The sequence below is a fragment of the Miniopterus natalensis genome, chromosome 15 (assembly GCF_054644295.1).
Source record: "Miniopterus natalensis isolate mMinNat1 chromosome 15, mMinNat1.hap1, whole genome shotgun sequence".
Taxonomy (NCBI): Eukaryota; Metazoa; Chordata; class Mammalia; order Chiroptera; family Miniopteridae; genus Miniopterus; species Miniopterus natalensis.
The window spans coordinates 39,405,919-39,428,218 of record NC_142095.1 but is presented as its reverse complement, the minus strand read 5'-3'; the positions used below and the strand labels follow the sequence as shown (position 1 = coordinate 39,428,218).

Genomic DNA, 22,300 nt, shown 5'->3' with positions numbered 1-22,300 from the left:
AGGGAAATAGAAGACATTATTGCATTATTGATTGCTGAATAAAGTTGATCTTTTTGATCTTTCTCAGGGATTCGTTTTACAGAACTAACAAAAAAAATCAGGCTAGAGGAGAATTAGGAGATGACAACCAAAAAAAGCCTGAGTGTCAAAACAAGTACCTAAAAATATACCAGGCGACTAAAATCAGCTGGGGGGGGGCGGGGCTTGGGGAGGCTGTATATGACTCAGTAGAACAAGTAGGGATCCTGAGACTTGGGACATGGCATCCATGGGAACTTGCCTTTGTCTTTATCTTGTCAACTGGCCTTTACCTCATCTGTGAAAACCATATCACTCTACGTGCTTTATGGGTGAAATTGTCCCAGTAAACCATCCCTGCTCTTTGTAAATCTGGTAGAAGAGACTACCTCTAATGCATAGTGTTGGGCTCGGGTTGCTAATTAAAATTTACTGTTAAGAAGCACATGTAGAGTGGTGAAGAAATTATTTTATTGTTTTAATGTTCTCTTAAGTTCTTACTCGATTAAAAAATTCTGTGGAATTGTACATAGTACCTCTTGTCTGGTGGTATGCTGGACTAAGTGACATCAACCTGTCTCCTCATTTCCCAGACACACAGACTGCCAATGACTCACTTGTGTTCCTTATGACATTCTGGCTTCTTTATGGGATGTTCGAAAAATAAAGACAAAATTATATTTATTTCTTAGTAGGGCCAAAATTCTAACCAGTCATCATTTTGGTCTTCTCTATTTCTCTCTTAGAGCTCAATTCTGATTTTTTGGGTCAATTTTATGTCCCTGCCCTTAAAACAATGCCTAGTTCCTGTGACCACCTTCCCTTCACACCATGTTAGATCTGAGATGAAGAAAACCCTGAGAAAGTCTATTCTCATGGGTAAACTTCCCATAGGCAGAAACTGTGTCTGTCTCAATCACTGCTTTATTCTCAGCATTCAACACTGGGAATTAAGCTGATGATTAAAAAAAATATTTATTAAATAAAGAAGCCCAAATGTTTAGTGAAACGTTATTGGGTATTCTGAAGGGAAAAGCGTTCTTTTGTTAAGTAAATTTGGAAAAAGCTACATTGTATACTCAATTTTGGAATAATCACAGTACACATTAGTGTCTTAAAGTCCCTGAAACATCTTGGTGTAAAGTCAAAAACCTGTTAGCCTTGTTTATCTGAACATTGGCCAAACTATTGAGGAAACACTGGCCCAAAGCAGAGCTGGTGTTGCACAGTATTGGTACTCCTCGTTAAGGTGTATTTATTGAGTATGCAGAGCTGTGATCCTGAGTTGGGTCATTCAGGGACTTTTAGTAGCTTCAGAAGAAGCTGGTGGCTTCCAGGATTTGTTGAAAGTAATGAGTAAAGGCAGTGGAGGAAAAATAGCCAATGGTAAGGGTGTGAGTGTAAATTATTTCAACATTTCTGGGGGGAATTTTGATAGTGGGTATCAAGAACCTTTAAATTTACATTTTATAATTCTACTTCTAGAACTTTACCCTAGAGAAGTAATAAGAGATGCATATAGAGTATTATCAATCAGAATATTAATTATGATATTTCCATTAAAAATAACCTAAGTGTCCTGTAATAGGTGATTTGTCAATAAATGATTAGATAACCATTTAATGAAACATTAAGTGACTATTTCAGTTCTAACAACAATAAGCAAAAAGCCCCTAACTCAGGAGGCTTTAAGCAGTAATTTATTCTTTCCCATTACTCTGTGGGTTGATTGAGCAGTCCTTCAGTTACACACAGTGGTGGCTGTCCCTCAGGCAGCTGTTTTCAGTTAGACACTCCAAGTTGGCTTGTCCCACTTCTAGAACTTTACCCTAGAGAAGTAATAAGAGATGTATATAGAGTATTATCAATCAGAATATTAATTATGATATTTCCATTAAAAATAACCTAAGTGTCCCGTAATAACCTCTGTGTCTTGGTGCTGGGTGTTGGCTGGGATACTTTGATTCTCCTGCTCATGTCCTCTCTTTTCATGTGCTGTGTCTTCTTCTCGGGCCTTTCTGTGTGGCCTCTCTTTCTAGTAGAATAGCTTGGATCTTACATTTCTGGGTTTTAAGAGGACAGAAACAGAAGCTGCTGTGCTTCCTTAGGGCTAGGCCTAGAGCGAAACAGTGTCACTTCTGCAGCACCTGTTAGGCAAGGCAGCCATGAGCCTAGCCCACATTGAAGTAGAAGGGAAATATAATCCATTTCTTGATGGAAGGAGAGACAGTGTGTACAGGAAGGGAAGGAATTTTGATGGCTACCTTTGGAGACTCATGGTGGCTATTAAAATCATGTTGTTTAAAAATATATTAATGTTAAGTGGAAGAAGGAGGTGATGTTAAGAATAAAACCATTGAGGAAAAAGGAGAGTACATGACATATAGAATATAAGACTAATATAATATAATTTAGAATTGTATATATTGTCCCTGGCCAGGTTGCTCGGTTGGAGCGTCCTCCCGCACACAAAATGGTTGCAAGTTCGATTTCCAATTAGGGCACATGCCTAGGCTGTAGGTTTGACCCTTTGTCTGGGGTAGCATGGGAGGCAAATGATCAATGTTTCTCTCTCACATGGGGATGTTTCTTTCTCTTTCTCTTTCTCTTTCTCTTTCTCTTTCTCTTTCTCTTTCTCTTTCTCTTTCTCTTTCTCTTTCTCTTTCTCTTTCTCTTTCTCTTTCTCTTTCTCTTTCTCTTTCTCTTTCTCTTTCTCTTTCTCTTTCTCTTTCTCTTTCTCTTTCTCTCTCTCCCCTTTTCTCTCTCTAGAACCAATAAAAATATATCCTCAGGTTAGGGTTACAAAAAATTACATACATATGTAAATATATACATACCCACCCACACACACACACTTAAAAGGAATTGGAAGCAACAACATCAACTTGTTAACAGAGGTTGTCTATGAGTGACAGGATTGAGAGTGTTTTCATTTTTTTCTGTATTTATATCTGTGTTTAAAATTTTTTCTATAATCACCTTTTAGGTGTTGTTTTTAAATTTTTTTTGAGAGTACGTTTATTAAAGCTGGGGACAGTGAAACAAGGAAGGGCTTAGGACAGAAGAAGCAACAGGAGAGCCTAGGCAGGGCTGTGTAGACTCACTGAGAAGTAATGGTCACAGTGAAAGAAGTGAGCCAAGGCGGGGCTGCTGTCAGCTCACTGGAAAGTCAGAGAAAAAGGGGCCTTGGAGACAGGTTCAGGGTGTTAGTCCAGGATGAGCTGCCAATGCCCATTGCTCCCCTGGTTGCAAGTCCCCTGGGGTCCCTTAGAGTTTAGGAGATGCATGCCTGAGGGAGAAGAAAAGGGGGAAGGGAAGGGTGCCGGCATGCTCCCAGGAAGGAGAACACTCTATTAGTTGTTTTAACAATTAAGAAAACTGATCATTTATTAGGTCAATTAGAGAGTCTTGATAAATTTCAAAACTTAGAAGATATATGTTATATTCTATGATCCCAATGCCATACAATCAAAACCACAAAGTTTTAGCCAAAAACTTCTATTGACATTTAAATATATCCATTTGAATAATTCCTGTGATAGAAAAAATTTTCAAAAGAAAAAGAATCATTTACAAATGGCAAGAGTTCTATATGTTGAATCCTGGGATATTCAACCAATGTGTATAGTCTTACACATATTAATCAGATAATATTATTGAAGATAAGTGAGCATTTAATGCAAAAGTAAACACAAATGAAGTACAAATTATTATCAAGGATAAAGTAATAGTGATGAGGATATAACTGGAGGTGATTTAAAAAATTTTAAGGCCCTGGCCGGTGTTGCTCAGTGGTTAGAGCAGCCTGCATACCGAAGGGTAGTGGGTTCGATTCCTGGTCAAGGGTACATACTTGGGTTGTGGGTTTGCTAGGCAACCAGTCGATGTCTCTCTCTGTCCCCTTCCCTCCTTCCCTTTCACTCTTTCTGAAAAGCAATGGAAAAAATATCCTCAGGTGAGGATTAATAACAACAAAAAATTTAAGGAAAAGTTATACAAAGCAATACTGATAACACTGAAAAATCTAGATGGAACGGACTGTTTCTGAAGAAACGTTTTTGTGATCATTAACACAAATAGGTAGCAAGCCTGACTAGATTAGTAAACAAGGTAAAAAACAAAGAGATAATCAACAACTAAGCCCATTCAGTTTATGGCTGTGTCCTACCAAACATTTCACGAACAGAGAAGTCTCGTATTATGCCCACTGTTCCAGAACATGTGAAAAATTGAAAACTTCTCAATCCATAAACCTGATATTAAACGTAGAAAAGGAGAACCCAAGGGAACTGTGGGCCATCGTCAACATGTATTGTTCTTTAAATAAAGAAATATATTTCAAACAAGCTAATGTATCTATGTGTATCATATGTCATATGTGTGTTGTATGTATGTGTGTTTCCAAAAGGAGCAAATCCACTTTTTATTTGTTGGTTGTTGCAGTTCTCCAAAACGTTTGCCAGCTGGCTTCCAGTCTTCTCTGTCTTCTTAGATAAGAAGACAACTTTATAAGTGGTGGCCCAGCTGGGACCTAGATTCTTAGAGTCTAAGCACAAAACAAATTCATTTGACGGTTAGAATCATAAAAGAAAAAAAAGTAGAAATCAGTCTTTTAAAGTTCATAGTGATAATCACCTACATTAAGAAAAAAGAAAGATTTCAAATAAACAATCTAACTTTATACCTCAAGGAAGAAGGGAAAGAAGAACAAACTAAACCCAAAGTTAGTAGAAGGAAGAAAATAACAAAGTTTGGAGCAACAGTAAATGAAATAGAGGGTAAAAGACAATAGAAAAGATCTATATGTATTATAGAAAATTTAGAACACGTAAATAGACAAAAGAAAAAAATGAAAGTCACTTGGACTCCCACCACTGTTAACATTTTGCTGTGTGTTTCAGTCTTCTGGAAGTTAGTGTGTGTGCATGTGTCTTACAAAAGTGTGAGTAACCATAGAGATGTTTTGTAGTCTGTTGTCTGCCCCCACCCTCCACTACTAGTATGCCATGAACATCTTTTCATCTCATTAAGTATTCATGTAATGGTCACATTATTTCACTGTCTGTCTCTCTCATCATTTATGTAAACTGATTTCCAGTGGTTAGAACTATTGATTTACCTTTTTTTATAAAACAGGTTATTCATGCAAAAATCTTGGATATAAAATGATTTTTGTGTATTATCAAGTAAAACAAAATTAAGCTCTGAGCAATATAAACATTTGAAACTAAGTTCCTTAGTTGGGAGACAGGTATATAATTCTTTGTAGGGACTTTCTAGCAAAAGGAGAAGCCTTTATGGAAAATATTTTTTCATACTCTGTGGTAGGACTTTTTGGATACAAGTGACAGATATCCCAACTGGAATTGAATGTCAGAAAAAAGGAAATTTATGGGTGAATATATCAGTTACCTGTTGCCCAGTAATGTTGCAAAACAGACAACCACAAAACATCAGTGACTACTAAGAAGTGTGTTTAGTTCAGGAGCGTATGGAGTTCAGCGGCCCTCAGCTGGATTTGCTCATGCGTCTGCGGTCAGCTGCTGGTTGGCTTGGCACCTCTGCTGATGTTAGCTGGGCTTGCTCAGAGGTCCTGGGGTTGGCTATTGGCTAGGACACCCTGACTCTGTTTTATGTTCTTATTTTCCAGCAGGCTAGACTGGGCATGTTCTAATTCCTACGGTAGAAGAAAATGAGCAGAAGAGTAAATACACGGGTGCTATTCCTGGCCTCCGCTTGCTTCACATTTGTTATCTCCTTATTGGCCAAATAAGTCCCATAACAGAACCCAGGGTCAGATTGTGAGGACACTGCCAAGGAGCAGAGACAGGAAGGGGTAAAGGATTGGGGCCATTAATGCAGTCATTCTACTTGGCATATGTACCTAAAATGGCCTAGGGATAGATGTAGCTTCAGTGACTGCTGGATCCAGGGTATCAAGTGATGGCACCTAGTTTGATTTCATACTGTTAAAAGTTTGGCTCTGGTTTCTTTTGCATTAGCTTCATTCTCAGGGAGGCCCTTTTTATATGGTACTACTCAGAAGCTCCATCTTGAAAGCAAGTAATTCCAGCTGAAAAAGAGCTTATCTTTCCTAGTTGTTTCATCTAAAGTCATGATACGGAGTTTTGTGGACTGCTATGGGTCACATGTCCATCCTAAACCAGCTGCCTTGTTTGGGAGGTGGACTATGACCACTGGCCAGGCCTGGGTTATATTCTCACCCCCAACACCATCCAGGATGGAGTAGAAGGAATCAGCCTTACCTAACCTAATGGCTGTGAGTAGAGGGTTGGGTACAATTTCTTGAAGGAAAATATTAATAGTTATTAGAAACTGTGTGTGTGTGGGGTGGTGGTGGTGGTGGTGGTGGTGGTAGTGGTGGAAATAAATGATAGGTAAAAATAAAAGGTGCTCAGTATAATGCTATTAATGTACTTATTGACATTACCAACAAAAATTATTGCTAGGCACCAAACTAGGTGTTTTATAAACATCATCTTTTTCCTTAGGATAATATGAGTTAGGTGGTATTACCCACATTTTATTGATTGGAGGAGGGAAGCTCATAACAGTTAAATAGTTTGCCTAAAGTCACTCAGCTAGTGAGTTATTAGAGTGGAGAGTTGAACCTCAGTTTGGCCCTTTCCAGAATCTGTGCTCTTACTATCTTATAGCTGAAGAAAAAGAGAGTACACCAAACACACCCTAAGAGGAAGAGCAGGAGGCCATGATGTGCCCCATTTGGATACTATCATTGATAGGATAATCACAGTTCTGTAGCCCTGGCTGCATGAAATCTGTACCAATGTACTTTTGTAATCATGACAGGGAACTTCTACTACTTTTCTCTAGGGGTTATGAGAGCAGGGACTCTAACTTGGTGCACTGCTGTCCTGTGGGTTTTCTGTACACGTGTGGAGTGGTTAATATGAATTATTTAGGTGAGCAGAAATGGAGAAGAGGTCCCAAAATGCCAGCTTGAAAGATGTACATGAAAGGGAAAAGAGACAGGATTGTCATCTTCTCTGATGATGGCATTTAGTATCCGGCTACATGTAGGGAGTCTCATTGGTTGAACCACTTCTTTTTCTTTTAGCTCCAAGATGGCCAATCCATTCTAACTCATGTGTCAATGACAGTTGACTGATGGTAAACCATCTAGAGTGCTGTGTTGAGAAGAGTTCTGAACCTACTGGAAAAGATGACTGTGATGGATTAGTGATGTCTGTGATGGATTAGTGATGTCTGTAGTGGGTACAGGAGTGGGAGGTAACATGATTGACTATTATTTGACATCTTAGGAAGCAACAGCTTCTCAGAGTTACTGTCAAGCCACTTGTGCATGGGGGTGATGCCCCCAGGATGGAGTATTTTATAACTAAGGTCTCTGTGATGAGGAATCCTAGGGTAAATTTTCTGGAGTTTCCAACTGTCACTTAACACAACCCAAAATGCAGAGCTCATTTTCCTAAGGAAAAAGGAATGTCTTTTTGCTCTGAGAAATTTTGACCTTGCTTGGGAGCAGGGTGGGGGGAATTTACAAAATGTTTAGATGTAGTAAGTAAAGTTTTGGGGTCACTTTTTAAAAAAAAATAAACATGGGTCTATCTATCATCTATCTATCATCTATCCATATCTATCTATCTATCTATCTATCTATCTATCTATCTATCTATCTATCTATCTATCTATCTATCTATCTATCTATCATTATCTATCTATCTATCTATCTATCTATCTGTCATCTATCTGTCATCTATCTATCTGTCTATCTGTCTATCTATCTATCTATCTATCTATCTATCTATCTATCTATCTATCTATCATCTATCATCTATCTATCATCTATCATCTTTCTATCATCTATCTATCTATCTATCTATCTATCTATCTATCTATCTATCTATCTATCTATCATCTATCATCTATCTATCATCTATCATCTTTCTATCATCTATCTATCTATCTATCTATCTATCTATCATCTATCTATCTATCTATCTATCTATCTATCTATCTATCTATCTATCTATCATCTATCTATCTATCTATCTATCTATCTATCTATCATCATCATCTATCTATCTATCATCTATTTATCTATTGTTCACCTGTCTATCATCACCACTGATTATCTGTCATCCATCTATCTGTCTGTCTGTCATCTATCTATTATGTATCTATCATGTATCATCTATCTATTTAATAGACTATTTTTTAGAGCAGTTTAAGGTTCATAGCAAAATTGAACATAGTTCCCATTGAGCCCCTGCCTCCACATATACACAGTCTCCCCTGTCATCAATATCTTGCACCAGAGTGGTACATTTGATCACAAACAATGAACCTACATTGATACATCATAATCATCCAAAGCCCATGTTTTACATTAGGTTTCACTCTTGGTGTTGTACATTCTATGGATTTAGACAAATGTATAAAGACATATATCCACCACGATGGTATCAAACAGAGTGGTTTCACTGCCTTAAAAATCCTGTGTTCCAGCTATTCATCCCTCTCCCAGCAGTCACTCAATCCCTAGCAACCACTGATTCTTTGACTGTCTCTATAGTTTTGCCTTTTCCAGAATGTCATTTTGGTGGAATCATACATTATGTAGGCTTTTCATATTGGCTTCTTTCACTTAGCCATATGCATTTAAATCTCCTCCATGTCTTGCCTTGATTTGATAGCTCATTTCTTTTTAGCATTGAATAATATTTTATTGTCTGAATGCACCACAGTTTGTTTATCCATTCACCTACTGGAGGACATCTTAGTTGTCTATCTATATATTTAAAAATATGATGCAGTTATAGTGAGAGTTCTGAAGGAGTTTGTTTTTGATTATCCTTTTTCTCATTTTTCAGATCTCTGATTGGAGTCATTTTCTGGTACTGATTATGAGTAGAAAGCAGTGAAAATTCTGGCCAACAGTGAAAATACTGGCTGAATCTTCAGCTTAGTATAGCATTCCTTCTCTTCAGTTGCACCTCATAATAGAAGAAAAATGTATGGAAGTGCAAGAACGATCACCAATCTGGAAGGGAGCCCTTCCAGATCTCCTCGTCTGCCAAGGTCTCCTCGTTTGGGCCACCGAAGAACAAGTAGTGGGGGAGGTGGAGGGACCGGCAAGACTCTGTCCATGGAGAATATCCAGTCCCTTAATGCTGCCTATGCTACATCTGGACCCATGTATCTGAGTGACCATGAGGGGGTGGCTTCGACAACTTACCCAAAGGGCACCATGACTCTGGGAAGGGCAACAAATAGAGCCGTATATGGAGGTCGTGTCACAGCCATGGGGAGTAGTCCCAATATTGCTTCTGCTGGACTTTCCCACACAGACGTCCTTTCATACACGGATCAACATGGTGGTCTGACCAGCTCATCCCATCATCACCACCATCAGGTCCCCTCCATGTTGAGGCAGGTGAGGGATAGCACAATGTTAGACCTTCAAGCCCAGCTCAAGGAACTTCAGAGAGAGAATGACTTCCTTCGGAAAGAGCTAGACATCAAGGACAGCAAGTTAGGATCTTCCATGAACAGTATCAAGACCTTCTGGAGTCCTGAGCTCAAGAAGGAGAGAGTCTTGAGGAAAGAAGAAGCAGCTCGAATGTCTGTCCTCAAGGAGCAGATGAGGGTTTCCCATGAAGAAAATCAGGTAGGTTGTGAGTCATCCAGTGTTTTTCAACCTTGGCTTCTCATTGAGTAGTTGAAGCTTTGCAAATGGTACCATGACCTGTGCTGAAGGAAGTTTGGCATCATCCAACAAGCTCAGACTTAGTATGCATTTGACTTGGAGACTGCAAGAGGGCATAGGAAATATGGGATTATAGCCTGTGATCTCCTGATTTTCTAATGACCTTTTCACATTGTTGCAGAAGAGGGAGGATCACTTTTCATTGCCTAACTTTTACACTTGGTTAATTTTGTTTTCTTTTTCAGCAGTCACAACAGCAACTCAGATGTACTTCCCTTTGAATAGAAGAGGAAAATGGTAATTTTTGCAAGAGTAGACGTTTTAACAGCAGCATTTAGAGGGCCACATTTGACCAGTGAATGGATTTTTCCGAAGTACCAGAAGCATTATTTCTTTCTAGAATGAGTGGAGTTTGTTTTCTAAATAGCAAACTGAACAATATTAAGTGGTGTGGGATGGAATGGGCTTGATATCATGCTAGAGAAACAATACATTTCTGCCTCATCCATTCAATATTTACTACATACTATGTGCAAGACACCTTCTTACTTTTCTTTGACCCATCTTCCATGTCATAACAAGATTAGTTTTCCCAGAGTCTACCTGCAGTTATGCCTTTCCCCTGCTTTAAAGCCCTCAGTAATTACTCATTGCCTCCAGAATGATGTCTACTTCTGTGGCTGAGCCTTCTACTGGAAAGCCTGAATCAGCCTTTCCAGCATTATCTTGCACCACCTCCCTCCACATCTCCTATGCTACCAGAACCACCACTTGGTAATTCCTGTACATACTCAGGGTTTCCATCTCCATACCTTTACTCTTTCCAGGATCTTCTACTTGAGGACTTCACAGCACCTCCTCTCCCTGCCCCTTCCCTTTTAATCCCAGCCAGTCTTGATTTTTACATTCTACCTGTTCTGTGAGGCTCATTTATATGATGCTATTTTCACAGGGGCTTTGGAGTCAGACATTCCTGGGCTTAAATCCCAGCTTCACCTCTTACTCGTAATAAGATAAGTGCTCAGAGATGGGGAGTAGAGGGTGCTATGCCATCTGGCTAAAAAAATTACCAGATATTTGAGATCATTTAAACTTGGCTAAAGCAGTGATTCTCCAATAACTGATCTTTATCTTGACCTAATGAAGTTGTCTGCCTTTCTTAGGGTCATTTGATAACCCTCTCGTCTGTTCCTCTGGCTGCCACCCCTGTGGAGTCCAAGCACCCGTGGAAGCATTTCTGGTCTGTAGGAGAATCTGCTGTTTGTTCTAAGTGTGGAAAGCACTCACCTTATCCCTCTGGTTATCTGACAGAACCTGTGCTGGTTTTCAGATGTGGAAATGTGATTTTTAGTTTGAACAGGAAGCCTTGTCCTTTACTCCTAAATCAAATTAATGCTCTTCACTGTCACTTATGGTTTTTCCTGACTTTGCTGGTTCATGAAATCCTGTGAACCTCTTACAGCTATGTGTGTTTTCCAGTCCTATACTGGTTTTCTTCCTTTGTTCGTTGTTTTGGGAAATGGTTACAGCAGTTTAGGAGTAATGCAAGTAGTGAGAAAGTTGAAAGCTATTCTCTAAACTGTCAGCTCCAAAATTAATTTTATCTTATGCTTCAATCATTAAATGTTTTTTGAGCTTAGATTTCCCACTTAAATATACACTTACACATGTATACTTGTTTATACATTACATGGTGTGCTACTGTGTCAATATATTATGTCTTCTATGACATTAAATATGGAAGAGACAAAGTAAAATAAATAGTGTATTGAGGTAAATTTTAATGATACACAAAACCATTTGACTCCTAGTAAAAACATTTAAAACCCTTTGTTCATTTCATGAGGGTTAGTTCAGTTTAAACTAGGTAACATCCATAATTCTACTTAACTGTCCCATATCTCCTTAAGCTGGAAGCAAGTGAAGAGTTGAGGGTGCTTCCATTACCCCTTCCTTGTTCTGGAACCTACTATGATTGTAGACTTCCTTGGGTAATGTGGGTGACATATGACTGTGTAACATAGGAGCCAGTGAAAGCCCCAGTATTAAATATAATAGTATTCTGTATATTAAATATAAGTAAAATGTAATTTTTTTTAGGTTAAAAATATAAAAGGAAGAAAAAGCATGGAGCGTTTGAAAAGTCAATTTACTTGCAATATGAAGTAATATTACAAAGTAAAGAATATTTAGATTGACAAAAAGCAAGTTTATTTTTTTTAAAAAAGGAAGTGCCCCTTCTTCCCCTCTTGGAAGTATGTCAGAATCCCTTTTAGGGGTTTATGAATACCTCTTGGTCAAGATAGGGTAGATCCTGATGCAGTAATAAACATACCTCACATCTCAGTGGCTTAACACGTCAGAGATTTATTTTGTTTTCATCTGAAGTATGAAGCAGGTCAAGTGACTCTCTAGGCTAGCTCTCCTCCAGGCAGTAACTCAGGATCCAGGCTTTCTGCATCTTGGTACATGGCTACAAAAGAGCGAGAGTGCCTAGAGATGGCACATTGGCTCCTCAATTCCTTGGATTGGAAGAGACACAATTGCAAGGGGCTGGGAGGTGTATAGTCTTCTCCTCTTGCCAGGAAGGAGAGTAGACTTAGATGTGAGGGAGCACTAGAAATTTCTACTAGTGGGGTTTTAATTTTTGTCAAAAAGTAGAGTTAGATGAAATAAAGTATGGGGAGCAATGCAGACTTCTGGTGTTGCTCCTGTTTCTATTATCACTGATGCTGCTACTAGTGGACGTCTACTGGGGGCATTGTGTTAGGCATTGTGCATACAGCTTTGTGTACCTTATCTTATTTAGTATTTCCATCAATCATCTGAGGTAGTGCTAGACTTTGTCTCATTTTACAGATGAAAAATAAATGTAGAGAAAATAAGCAGTTTGCCCAAGTTCATACAGCTGGTAACTGACATAGCTGGAATTTCAAGCTTTGGTTTCTTTTGTGTCAATGTCTAAATCTTAACTTTGTTCACTACTTTCTTATAGAATCAATGAGCTGTGCATAGAATCTTAGTATAACAGGAAGATCATGCTTTATATATGTTAGATATAAAAAAATGACTGTAGCGTATCCCTGACTTACAGTGGTTCAACTTACGTTTTTTTGACTGTATGATGGAGCAAAAGCGATATGCATTCAGTAGAAGCTGTACTTTGAATTTTGATCTTTTCTTGGGCAAGCAATGTGAGGTATTATACTCTGTCATGATTCTGGGCGGTGGCAGCGTGCCGCAGCTCCCAGTCAGCCATACAATCACAACTGATACCTTACAGTGTGCACAATGTGCTAGATGATTTTGCTCAACTGTAAGTGTTCTGGGCATGTTTAAGATAGCCTGGGCTAAGCTATGATATTTGGTAGGTTAGGTATATTAGATGCATTTTCAGCTTATGATATTTTCAACTTATGGTGGGTTTATTGGGATGTAACCCCATTGTAAGTTGAGGGGCATGTGTAGTTTTGATAGAATGATTAAGAATGTGATTTAGTTTACTTAGTACTTTTATTCTTAATTAGGAATTTATTTCTTTTTCCTAGAAATGGTTTTTGTGCTGTTTAGGGTTTCTACCATTTACTGTAATTTCCTTTATAGGAAAAATCATGGAAACATTTTCTCTACGGAAGAAAAGAATGTAAAAGAGATAGGGGACATTTGATAATGGCTTCTTAATCATATCGACCAGAGACTGCATCTACAAATGTAGTTCTACCAGAGGGTATTTGGGTAATTAGAATTTCACTAACCTAAATTCAGATGATCTAAGACAATTTGAATTGTACTATGTAAACAGAAATGGGAGGCAGGTCCATTACAGAGTGAAGGTGAGAAAGCTAGAGTGCTCATGTTTATGATATTCATACTTCTGTGAATTTAATGCTCATTAGCATAGACCTTTTACCCTTATGTGCAGTGTTGTAGAGGGCTCCCACTCATCAATTCTTTTGCAATAGATTCTGAAGTCCTAGTGGTTCTGTCCGAGGGAGCTGAACCCAACTCCAGATCTAAGGGAGGATGTTGAATACCCTTCCTGTGTTACAAGGAGTACAGAACTATTTGTACCTTGAAGCCAGTGGGTAGCATGGCCAAATGTCTCCTGTGCCGAGGGGTGATACTACTCAGGTTCCTGGATGAATATTATACCCCAGACTGCCTCCCATCCCAGGCTCTCTCCAAGGCCCTACTTCTCACCCATACCAATCTGCATGAATAGAAATACATTTGTGACTGTTAAGAGTTACAGTACTGCCACTTGGAATCATTGGCTTGTTTGCATAAAGCAGAGCACATGGATGCAGAGTTATCCTTACGCTGCCACTTGAGCTTTCTCCTTCACGATGTACTTTCCTGCATGGAAGAAGAGTGGGGTGGAGTGGAGTATTATGGCAGCTAATTCTTTGGAATGGCATGAACACATAGTTTATGCTCTCAGTGTCACTCTGGTAAGTTGATTTGGGGAGCAGTGAGAAGAAAAGATTTAAAATAGATGTGTGACTGACACTTGAGGCAGCCCCCTTATTATTTTAATGGCCTGTGTGGTGTTGGGGTGGATATCGGGGGTAGAAGAATTTAACTACATGGATGTAAAGTGACCTAATTTTCCTAAAAGGTTATGTTTTCTTGACAGCTCTATTCTGTTTACTTGTTTGATGGAGATCAGAGAGAGAAAACATGGTAGAGAATAAATTTACAGAAAGTTCATAGGGACCTATACCTTACAGCTTGCTACATATAAGTTATTGGCTTTTCATATTCCTGGATATTTTGTGCAATTATTAACTTTGTATTTTTAATGGATTATTTTTTCCAAATTAGGTGTATCTAAAACAATTTTTAAACATTTTCCTAAGTTGTACATGGCTAGCCAAGGATCTGCATGAATATAAATAGCATCAAACACTGGGAGATTGTACTAGATTTAATATTTACCCATCTCATGTGTGCAGAAGTGGGACAAGGTCATTGGGAAACGTAACCTAAGAAGTGTAAGTAAACCCGTCTGGGGAATGCTACGGCTTTTAAGCAATGGTTATGTGATAATTTCTATTTCTGGCTTAACACAATAGGGAATAATCTTCTCTAAATCAATATTAATATGGGTTTTTGATGAGTTTTTGAGTTACTTGCAATATGTGATTTGATTCTCATTTTGAGCTTGTAACTTGAAAAGGTCAAGATAGATCACATTTCTGTGTTTCCTTTATTATTTTTTTCTCTTTTATTGGTATAACTGCAGGGTTATTTCAATAGGGGTGATTCCACTCTGTTTTAAAATACTTATTTCATTGTGAGTTTCCAGATATGAAGAGTTGACCCAATTGCAAGTGGTCGATAGAATCCATTCTATCTCCCCTTGAGGAGGTGGTTGACGCAGCTGTATTGTGAAGGGCCCACCGATAGTTAAATGCAGCTGCAAGTCACCTTAAGCACTGAATGTTTGTGGAATCAACCCTGGAGCTCAGCCCTGGAGTGTCAGGTCCCTTCATCTTTGTAGGTAGGACTTAAGTACATTTACTACTCAAATAGACCTGTCTCATTCCTGTGCCTTCTTCCAGGCTCCAGTTCTGCTACTCTGTCTGAGATCCATGGATCCCTCAAAGCCAGTATTTTCAAAGTGTTTCTGAGGAAATAACATTTTCCAAAGGGTATTCTCTGGCCAAATAGACTTGAGACACAACATGCTAGATACTCCTATCCTGGAAAGTCATAATGCATATGTTATGGGTTGAATTATGTCCCCCAAAAAAGAGATGTTGGAGTCTTAACCCCCAGTAACTCAGAATGTGACTTTAGTTAGAGATAGGGTCTTTACAGAAGTAACCAAGTTAAAATGAAGTCATTAAGGTGGGCCCTAATTCAATATGCCCGTTGTTCTTATTAGGGGAATTAGGACACAAACATAGACATGCGCAGAGGGAAGACTGTGTGAAGAGACAGGTTGAAGACAGTCATCTGCAAGCCAAGGAGAGAGGCCTAGAACAGAACCTTCCCTCAGTCCTCAGAAGGAATCAACCCTGCTGACATCTTGATCTTGAACTTCTAGCCTCTGGAACCTAGACAGTAAATTTTTGTTGTTTAAGCCACCCAGTTTGTGGTACTTCTTTATGGCAAAATGAATATATCACATCAGCATGTGAAATGCTCTAACTCTTGCAGTTAAAAAATATTTATTAAATTTTTTTCAATTCAGTAATTTCCCAAACTTACTTAACTATGAAACTTTATCTGAAACTGAGCACCTGTGTATTAGGCAGCTATTGCTGCAGTAATGCTGTGTAACCTGCTATCCCAAAATTAGTTGGCTCAGAAAGACAAGCATTTATCTCTCCCTCACATATTTGTAAGTTGGCTGCAACATAGCTGGGTAGGTCTAGATTCCGGGCACCAGGCTCTAGTCTGCAAGTTGGGTTCAGTTATAACACATGTCATATCTCCACATTCTTCTCACAACAGCAGCTACTTAGGGTTTCATGTTCTTATGGTGGATTGCAGACATCAAGTGTCCAACCAAACCCCACAAACACATTTAAGGCCTCTGTTTGCACTATATCCACTAACATTCTATTGCCTAAAGCATGTTATGTGGCCAAGGCCAGAGTCAGTGAGGTTAGGGAAATCTACTTCCTGCTGGGAGCTGTGGCATCCCTGTGATATCTGTGGAAGAAAGACCAAGACGAGCACAGATACATGTGCCCTGCTACCTCTGAGCAGTTGTGCCACCACCAGCAGTTACCTGCCTCCAGACGCCTAGTCACATGAGAAAATAACCCCTACTTAGGATATTCTATTACTTGTAGCTCAATACCTTCCTAACTGATAAAACAAAGAAAATCATTAATAACTGCTATTCATAATAATTACTGGACGTGAGAACCATAAAAATAGGTGCATTTCAAGAGGTGAAATGAGATCTTAAAGGACTTTACACATTAGAATGAAGAAATCTACTTACTGATTGTATTTGGCAATCCTCCAGAGTAGTGACACAAATGCTACTCAAAGCCTGAATAAGCAATGAAAGGAATTTATTAGTTCTTGTAACTAAATTACAGGAAGGCTCAAATCTGGAGCTTGGGGTTGACTGGACCCAGGGCTATGTGTCTCCCCATTGCTTCATCCCTGGTTCTCTGTATCGGCCTCTATGTGCAAGCCTCATTTCTCCTTCATGTGGTAGACTGTGTTGGCTGTCAGTACTGCAGCCGAAGGCTTAAGAGATACCTATGTCTTCACTTCCCACTTGGAAAATTTATGGAAGGATTTGGGCCTGCCTTAATTATGTCCTGCCTCCAGATTTGGTGAGGGTATGTGGCAGTGGTGGGGACAGGTATGTGAAAACGGGTTACTGTGACTGGTGACCATATTAGAACTAGGACAGAAGTCATTGGGAGAGGAGCAGTTTTCAAAGTTACTGAAATGAAGGTTGCTCTAGGACAAAAACAGATGTCTTCTGCACTGACTTGAGCTATCCTTGATCACTCTCTTTCTCCAAATGTTTTAGGGCTTATAAGTCCTATCAAGAGACCTGAGAAATAAGAAGTCAATCATATGTCATATCTGTATATATGGTTTTCATTTTAACTCTGACTTGAAATGTGTGTGTCTGTGTGTATTTTCCCCAGTGTTGCATAGGCACATGGGTTTAGTACTGGATAATATGAACTGGTTTAGCACCATAACATAACTTGAAATGTTGTATCTTAGATGGACCAAAAAAAAAAAGTGTCCATCTTCCTCATCTTGAAATAGCAGCCTTCCTCAGTTTTTCTGAGAACCGTAGCTTTTGTCTGTCTTTCCAGAAAGGTGGAAAAACTTTGGTCCAGATTTAGGCAATGATCTACTTAGACCGAAACCACAATTTTAATGCCTTTCATGGGTAGGTAGAAACTTCCTTTAGTTCTGAAGATAGATGAGATGGCACTGAGCCAGCAGTTGATTTCTTTGTCTGCCAGCGTGTAGGAGAATGACTTGAAGTGAACTATACATCTTTGTCACAGATGTCAGCTGGTTTTTGCTTCAGTAATCTCTTGCAGTCAGCCCTAGGATCAGCCATGTGCATTGTATTAGTAGCCTTAGAGATTTTTATTCCCAGGTTTTCTTATGAAAGACTTGGCTAATGGGAGGAAAATAAACATTCTTGTATGTTGGACCTTGGGAGAGCTAAATGACTTCCATGTTCCATTTTCTCTCTGGATCACTTTATTTTGGCTATGGAAGAGCAACAGCTCACAACCAAAGAAAACATTTTGGAATATTTCAGTGAGGTTTTAGTCTCACTTGTGCCAAAGACACTTATTGAAACCAAGCTCCGGGAGGGGAAGGCAGAGGGAGTGGTCACCCCCAAAGCATTCACTGCCTGATACAATTCCCTACAGACAGCATCCTCAGAGGATTTTAAGAAGCAAGTCTATGTTGACAGGAGAAAAAGTAACAGAGTGATTTTATCGGCCAGAGCAGATGGGGTGGGTTCTGAACTGGCCTCTTCTGGCCAGAGTGCAATTTCAGTTTCTATAATTAGTTGCAGGTGGAGCTCTTGTGTTGTTGTTTTGGAGTCCACTGACATCTGTGCACAAATTCCCACCATCCCCAGTTGGCATTTGGACTCAATAAGTGGTTTGGCTTTGCAGGAATACAGAAAATTGTAAATCTATTTCACACACACACACATAAAGCTGCTCCAAAGGTCAGGTTCTGAAAGCTGTGGAAAGCCTTTTGAAAAGTTTGGGAAGTGGGCTTTAGGCAGAATGTGGGCATGCAGCCAAGAGCTGGGGCAGCTTGACAAACAGAATTCTGGCACATGCCATTTTCCCCGTTTCTCTGAGAAGCCAGCGGTACACAGCCATTTTATTTTTTATTAGGAACATTCTGGAGACAAGAAGTAACAACTGAGGCAGCTACTTCCTATGTTATAAGCCCATGGTTGCGCTTGTACTGTCTGGTTTGACTATCTGTATATTGATCAAGTTAACTTAGTGGTTCTCAACTGGGACAGTTTTGCCTCCCAAGACCCAAGAGCCATTTGGCAATGTCTGGAGACAGTTTTGGTTGTTGAAACTGGGCGGAATATGCTCCCAGCATCTAGTGGGTAGAAGCCGGGGATGCTGCGGAACAGCCCTCCACACTGTTGGACTAGGATGGTAGAAGACTGAGACATTTTGAGTTACTTGAATGATAACTATATCTTCATTTTCTTGATAATTTGCCTACACTCAGTTCTTTCACTTTGTAAAGTGATTATCAAAATTATATATATGGTGGGTTGGGGGACTGGGGTTTTGAAAGATGGGAGAGGGGTTTGGGGGCTAGGTGAAAAAGGTGAAGGGATTAAGAAGTACAAATTCGCAGTTACAAAATAGTCACGGGAATGTAAAGTACAGCATAGGAATATAGTCCATAATATTGTAATAACTATGTACGGTCAGATGGGTACTAGATTTATCAGGGTTATCACTTAGTAAATTATATAATGTCCAATCACTAGGTTATACACCTGAAATTAATATAATATTGTATGTCAACAGTAATTGAAAAATAAAAATTATTAAACATTTATTTATTTATTTAAAAATAATGACATAAAAGATAAAACTTGATTTATCATTTTGAGGGAAAGAATTAATTGTGAATGTCTTTTAAAAAATAAATAAATCTTGGCCTGGACTATTATGCATGAATCTTCAAATACCTTGAATTCTTATAGAAGTGGACATTTGGTAAATGGAGATCAATATTATAAGGAAATGAACAACACTTTAAGGAAATGAAACCTGCTTTTAAACCTGCCATTTCTTTATACTTTCACTTACTTTTTATGGTGTTTTTTGTCCATGTCTGATGTTGATCTTGAAAGGGAGGGAGAATAAGCATTTTATTTTATCTTATTTTATTTTTATTTATTGAATTTATTGGGGTGACATTGGTTAATAAAATTATATAGGTTCCCGGGTACAATTGTATAACACATCATCTGTATATTATATTGTGTTCACCACCCCAAGTCAAGTCTCCTTCCATCACTGTTTGCCCTCCCCATACCCTCTTCTACCTCCCCACTCCCCTTTCCATCTGGTAGTTGCCATACAGTTGTCTGGTATTTTTTTTTTCCTCGAAGAGAATTCACATTTTTGAGCTTCTGCTATGTACCAGGGATTTACGAGTTGCTTTCTGTGAGAGCTCAACAGCCATGCAAGACACATGGCATCCCTATTTATCGATGAGACACAAGGCACAGAGAGATTAAGTGGCCTGCCTGAGGTCTCACCATTAGGTGTAGTTGGCATTTGAATCTCAGGTATGCTTAGCTCCAAAATTGTGTTCTTTCCACTGTCTTGAAGGGGAACACAACACATTTGCTTGAAAACCAGAGACTTTGGTGCTGAAGTGGAAGCCTCGTATAGAGTGGAAGTAGCAGTGCTGCTGACAGTATCTTAGATGCTGTTGAAGAGGCGTACAGAAAGGGTAGAAAGCAAAAATGAGGAAGGGAGCACATGGTTGGGAGCAGCAGAGGAGAGAGGGCAAGCAGGAAGGGGCGAATGTGTTCTTGTCAAGTCAATGAGCAGAGAATGCCAAAGGAACACTCCTGTCTTGGATGGGAGAAGCAACTTCATGACTGGCTGGAGAATTAAAACCACGGCAGAGAAATGAGAGCGATTATTGCTCAGGATGCTTCATTAAAGATCCAGCAGATTCTTTCAGGTAGTCATGACTTTGACAGATTCACTGGATCCACAGAGCAGAGCTTTAGGGATGGGGAAGCTCTTTATTATGGATTATTAGACTCCACTGAGGGTCTCATTAATGCAGTTAGAATTCTTCCTGACCTTGCCTCCATCTACAGGAACTCCAGGGTACATAAGTTGCCTCCTGGCCTAGGAGTCCCTCAACTGCCCCTCTCAGCTTCCTCTTTATGTCACACCTATTCAGAATTTGTCTTTAGGGTTGTTCCAAATCTTGTGTCTCAAAGTCAGATCTTCCCCTCTTGGGTGCCAGGGTTCCTGATTTCTTTCTCTCCTAGCAAGTTCCCTATGAAACCTCTTTGTCCTCTTTGAGAATCCAACTCATTTATTTACTGATTCATTCAATCACTTCTTGTTTAAGAGAGAATGTAACTGCACGTAGCAAAAATCCACTCAAGCATGTTGAAGGGAAAAAAGGGGATTTATTAGGAACGTAGAGGACTTCCTCCCAGAGCATAAGGGTAGTTGGGGCAGCCAGGTGTTTTGGGGGACTGGAATAAAATTATTTGGAAAGTAATCAGTAATAATGACAAAGTCAGTTCCTCACTGTGTTTTCTCTTTTGCTATGTTTTTATATGCGGTTTGTAAAAAAATGGCCCCTAAAGGAAAGTATACATGTCTTCTCTATTCCAGTGCTCATTGGAGTCCGCCTAGAGCTGCTGTTTCAGATTCAAATTCAGAGAAGCAAGAATCCGACTGGCCAGCTTGAATCCTGACTCTATTTTAGGTCTAGTTAGCTGTGGCCAAGGGAGTCATGGGATCCATACTCCCCAGCAGAGCTATGGAAAGAGACTCTGAAAAAGAGGCAGGATGGGTAGATTCTATAGCAATGGAGCTTGTAGGTAGGTGGGTAGGAGGAAAGGACAGCCATTGCTAGGAAATAGGTTTCTGTAACAAGTAATTGGGAGCTTGCCTTGTTTCAGTTATTAGGAAGACCAAGATCAATCAAAGAAAGTTATTCACTCTCATCTGTCTATACCTAACTATTTCAACAGCGACTTCAGTAGCCTTCTAGAGTCTCTTGATCTTCACACCCACCTTGTCAACTCCAACCTCTGTGCCCACCGGAGAAATTCTAAAAGTGGTATTGACTGACACCAGGATCAATTCATGCTATCTCATCTTAGTGGGCCCATGTGGCTTCTTTATATAATGTCAGATTGTATCCTCCATAAAACTCTAAAAATCTCCACTTTTTATAAACTCCCTTAGACTTGGGTCTCCAGAATGGATGATATTATGGTGCTAGTTAGGATTTGCAACTTTTAGAACTAGGCATGTTTCTGAAATATTCACATAAAATATATAAAAGACCTCAAGGAATACTGAAACCAATAGGAATAAGTAAAAATGTGAGGTGGAAAGTTGAATAATGCACATGATGACCAAGTTTAGAAATTGTTCACATTTAGAAATGCAGCAAATAATACATGAAATTTGCTTTACCAAATTTAAAAAACCTCTGTCTGTGGGAGTCATGTGGTCTTTGAGAAGCCAATGAAAACTTTGTAATTTTCCGTAGAAAAATGTGCATAGCTGAATTGTCATTTCACTTCCTTACCCCCTGCTCCGAACCCCACGGACATCTAAGAATATTTAGGTACTGCATTAATATTGCACATGTGTTAGGAATGAGTAGTTCCTAGTACTTAATGAAATGAATGAGCTTTTGGTAATGTGAGACATGTCTTCAGCTCACTGCTATTCAATTTGTGCTGAGAAGTAGGGGACATGTGCCAGGATTTGGGGATGGTTAAAAGGTGTGTACATCAGCAGAGTAGAAACTTGTGGAAGGACCATACCACATTCACTAAATGTACTCAGGTGG

The 22,300-nt window shown here is 39.3% G+C and overlaps 1 protein-coding gene across 1 annotated transcript in view; it reads left to right on the top strand.

Moving 5' to 3' along the window:
- The window catches only part of ERC2 (ELKS/RAB6-interacting/CAST family member 2), a 612,577-nt gene that overhangs the window by 5,223 nt on the left and 585,054 nt on the right, over nucleotides 1-22,300 (top strand). The window contains exon 2 of the mRNA XM_087825036.1: nucleotides 8,895-9,691. Within this exon, the coding sequence (XP_087681162.1) occupies nucleotides 9,035-9,691 (657 nt within the window). The 5' untranslated portion in view covers nucleotides 8,895-9,034. The remainder of the gene's footprint in view (nucleotides 1-8,894; nucleotides 9,692-22,300) is intronic.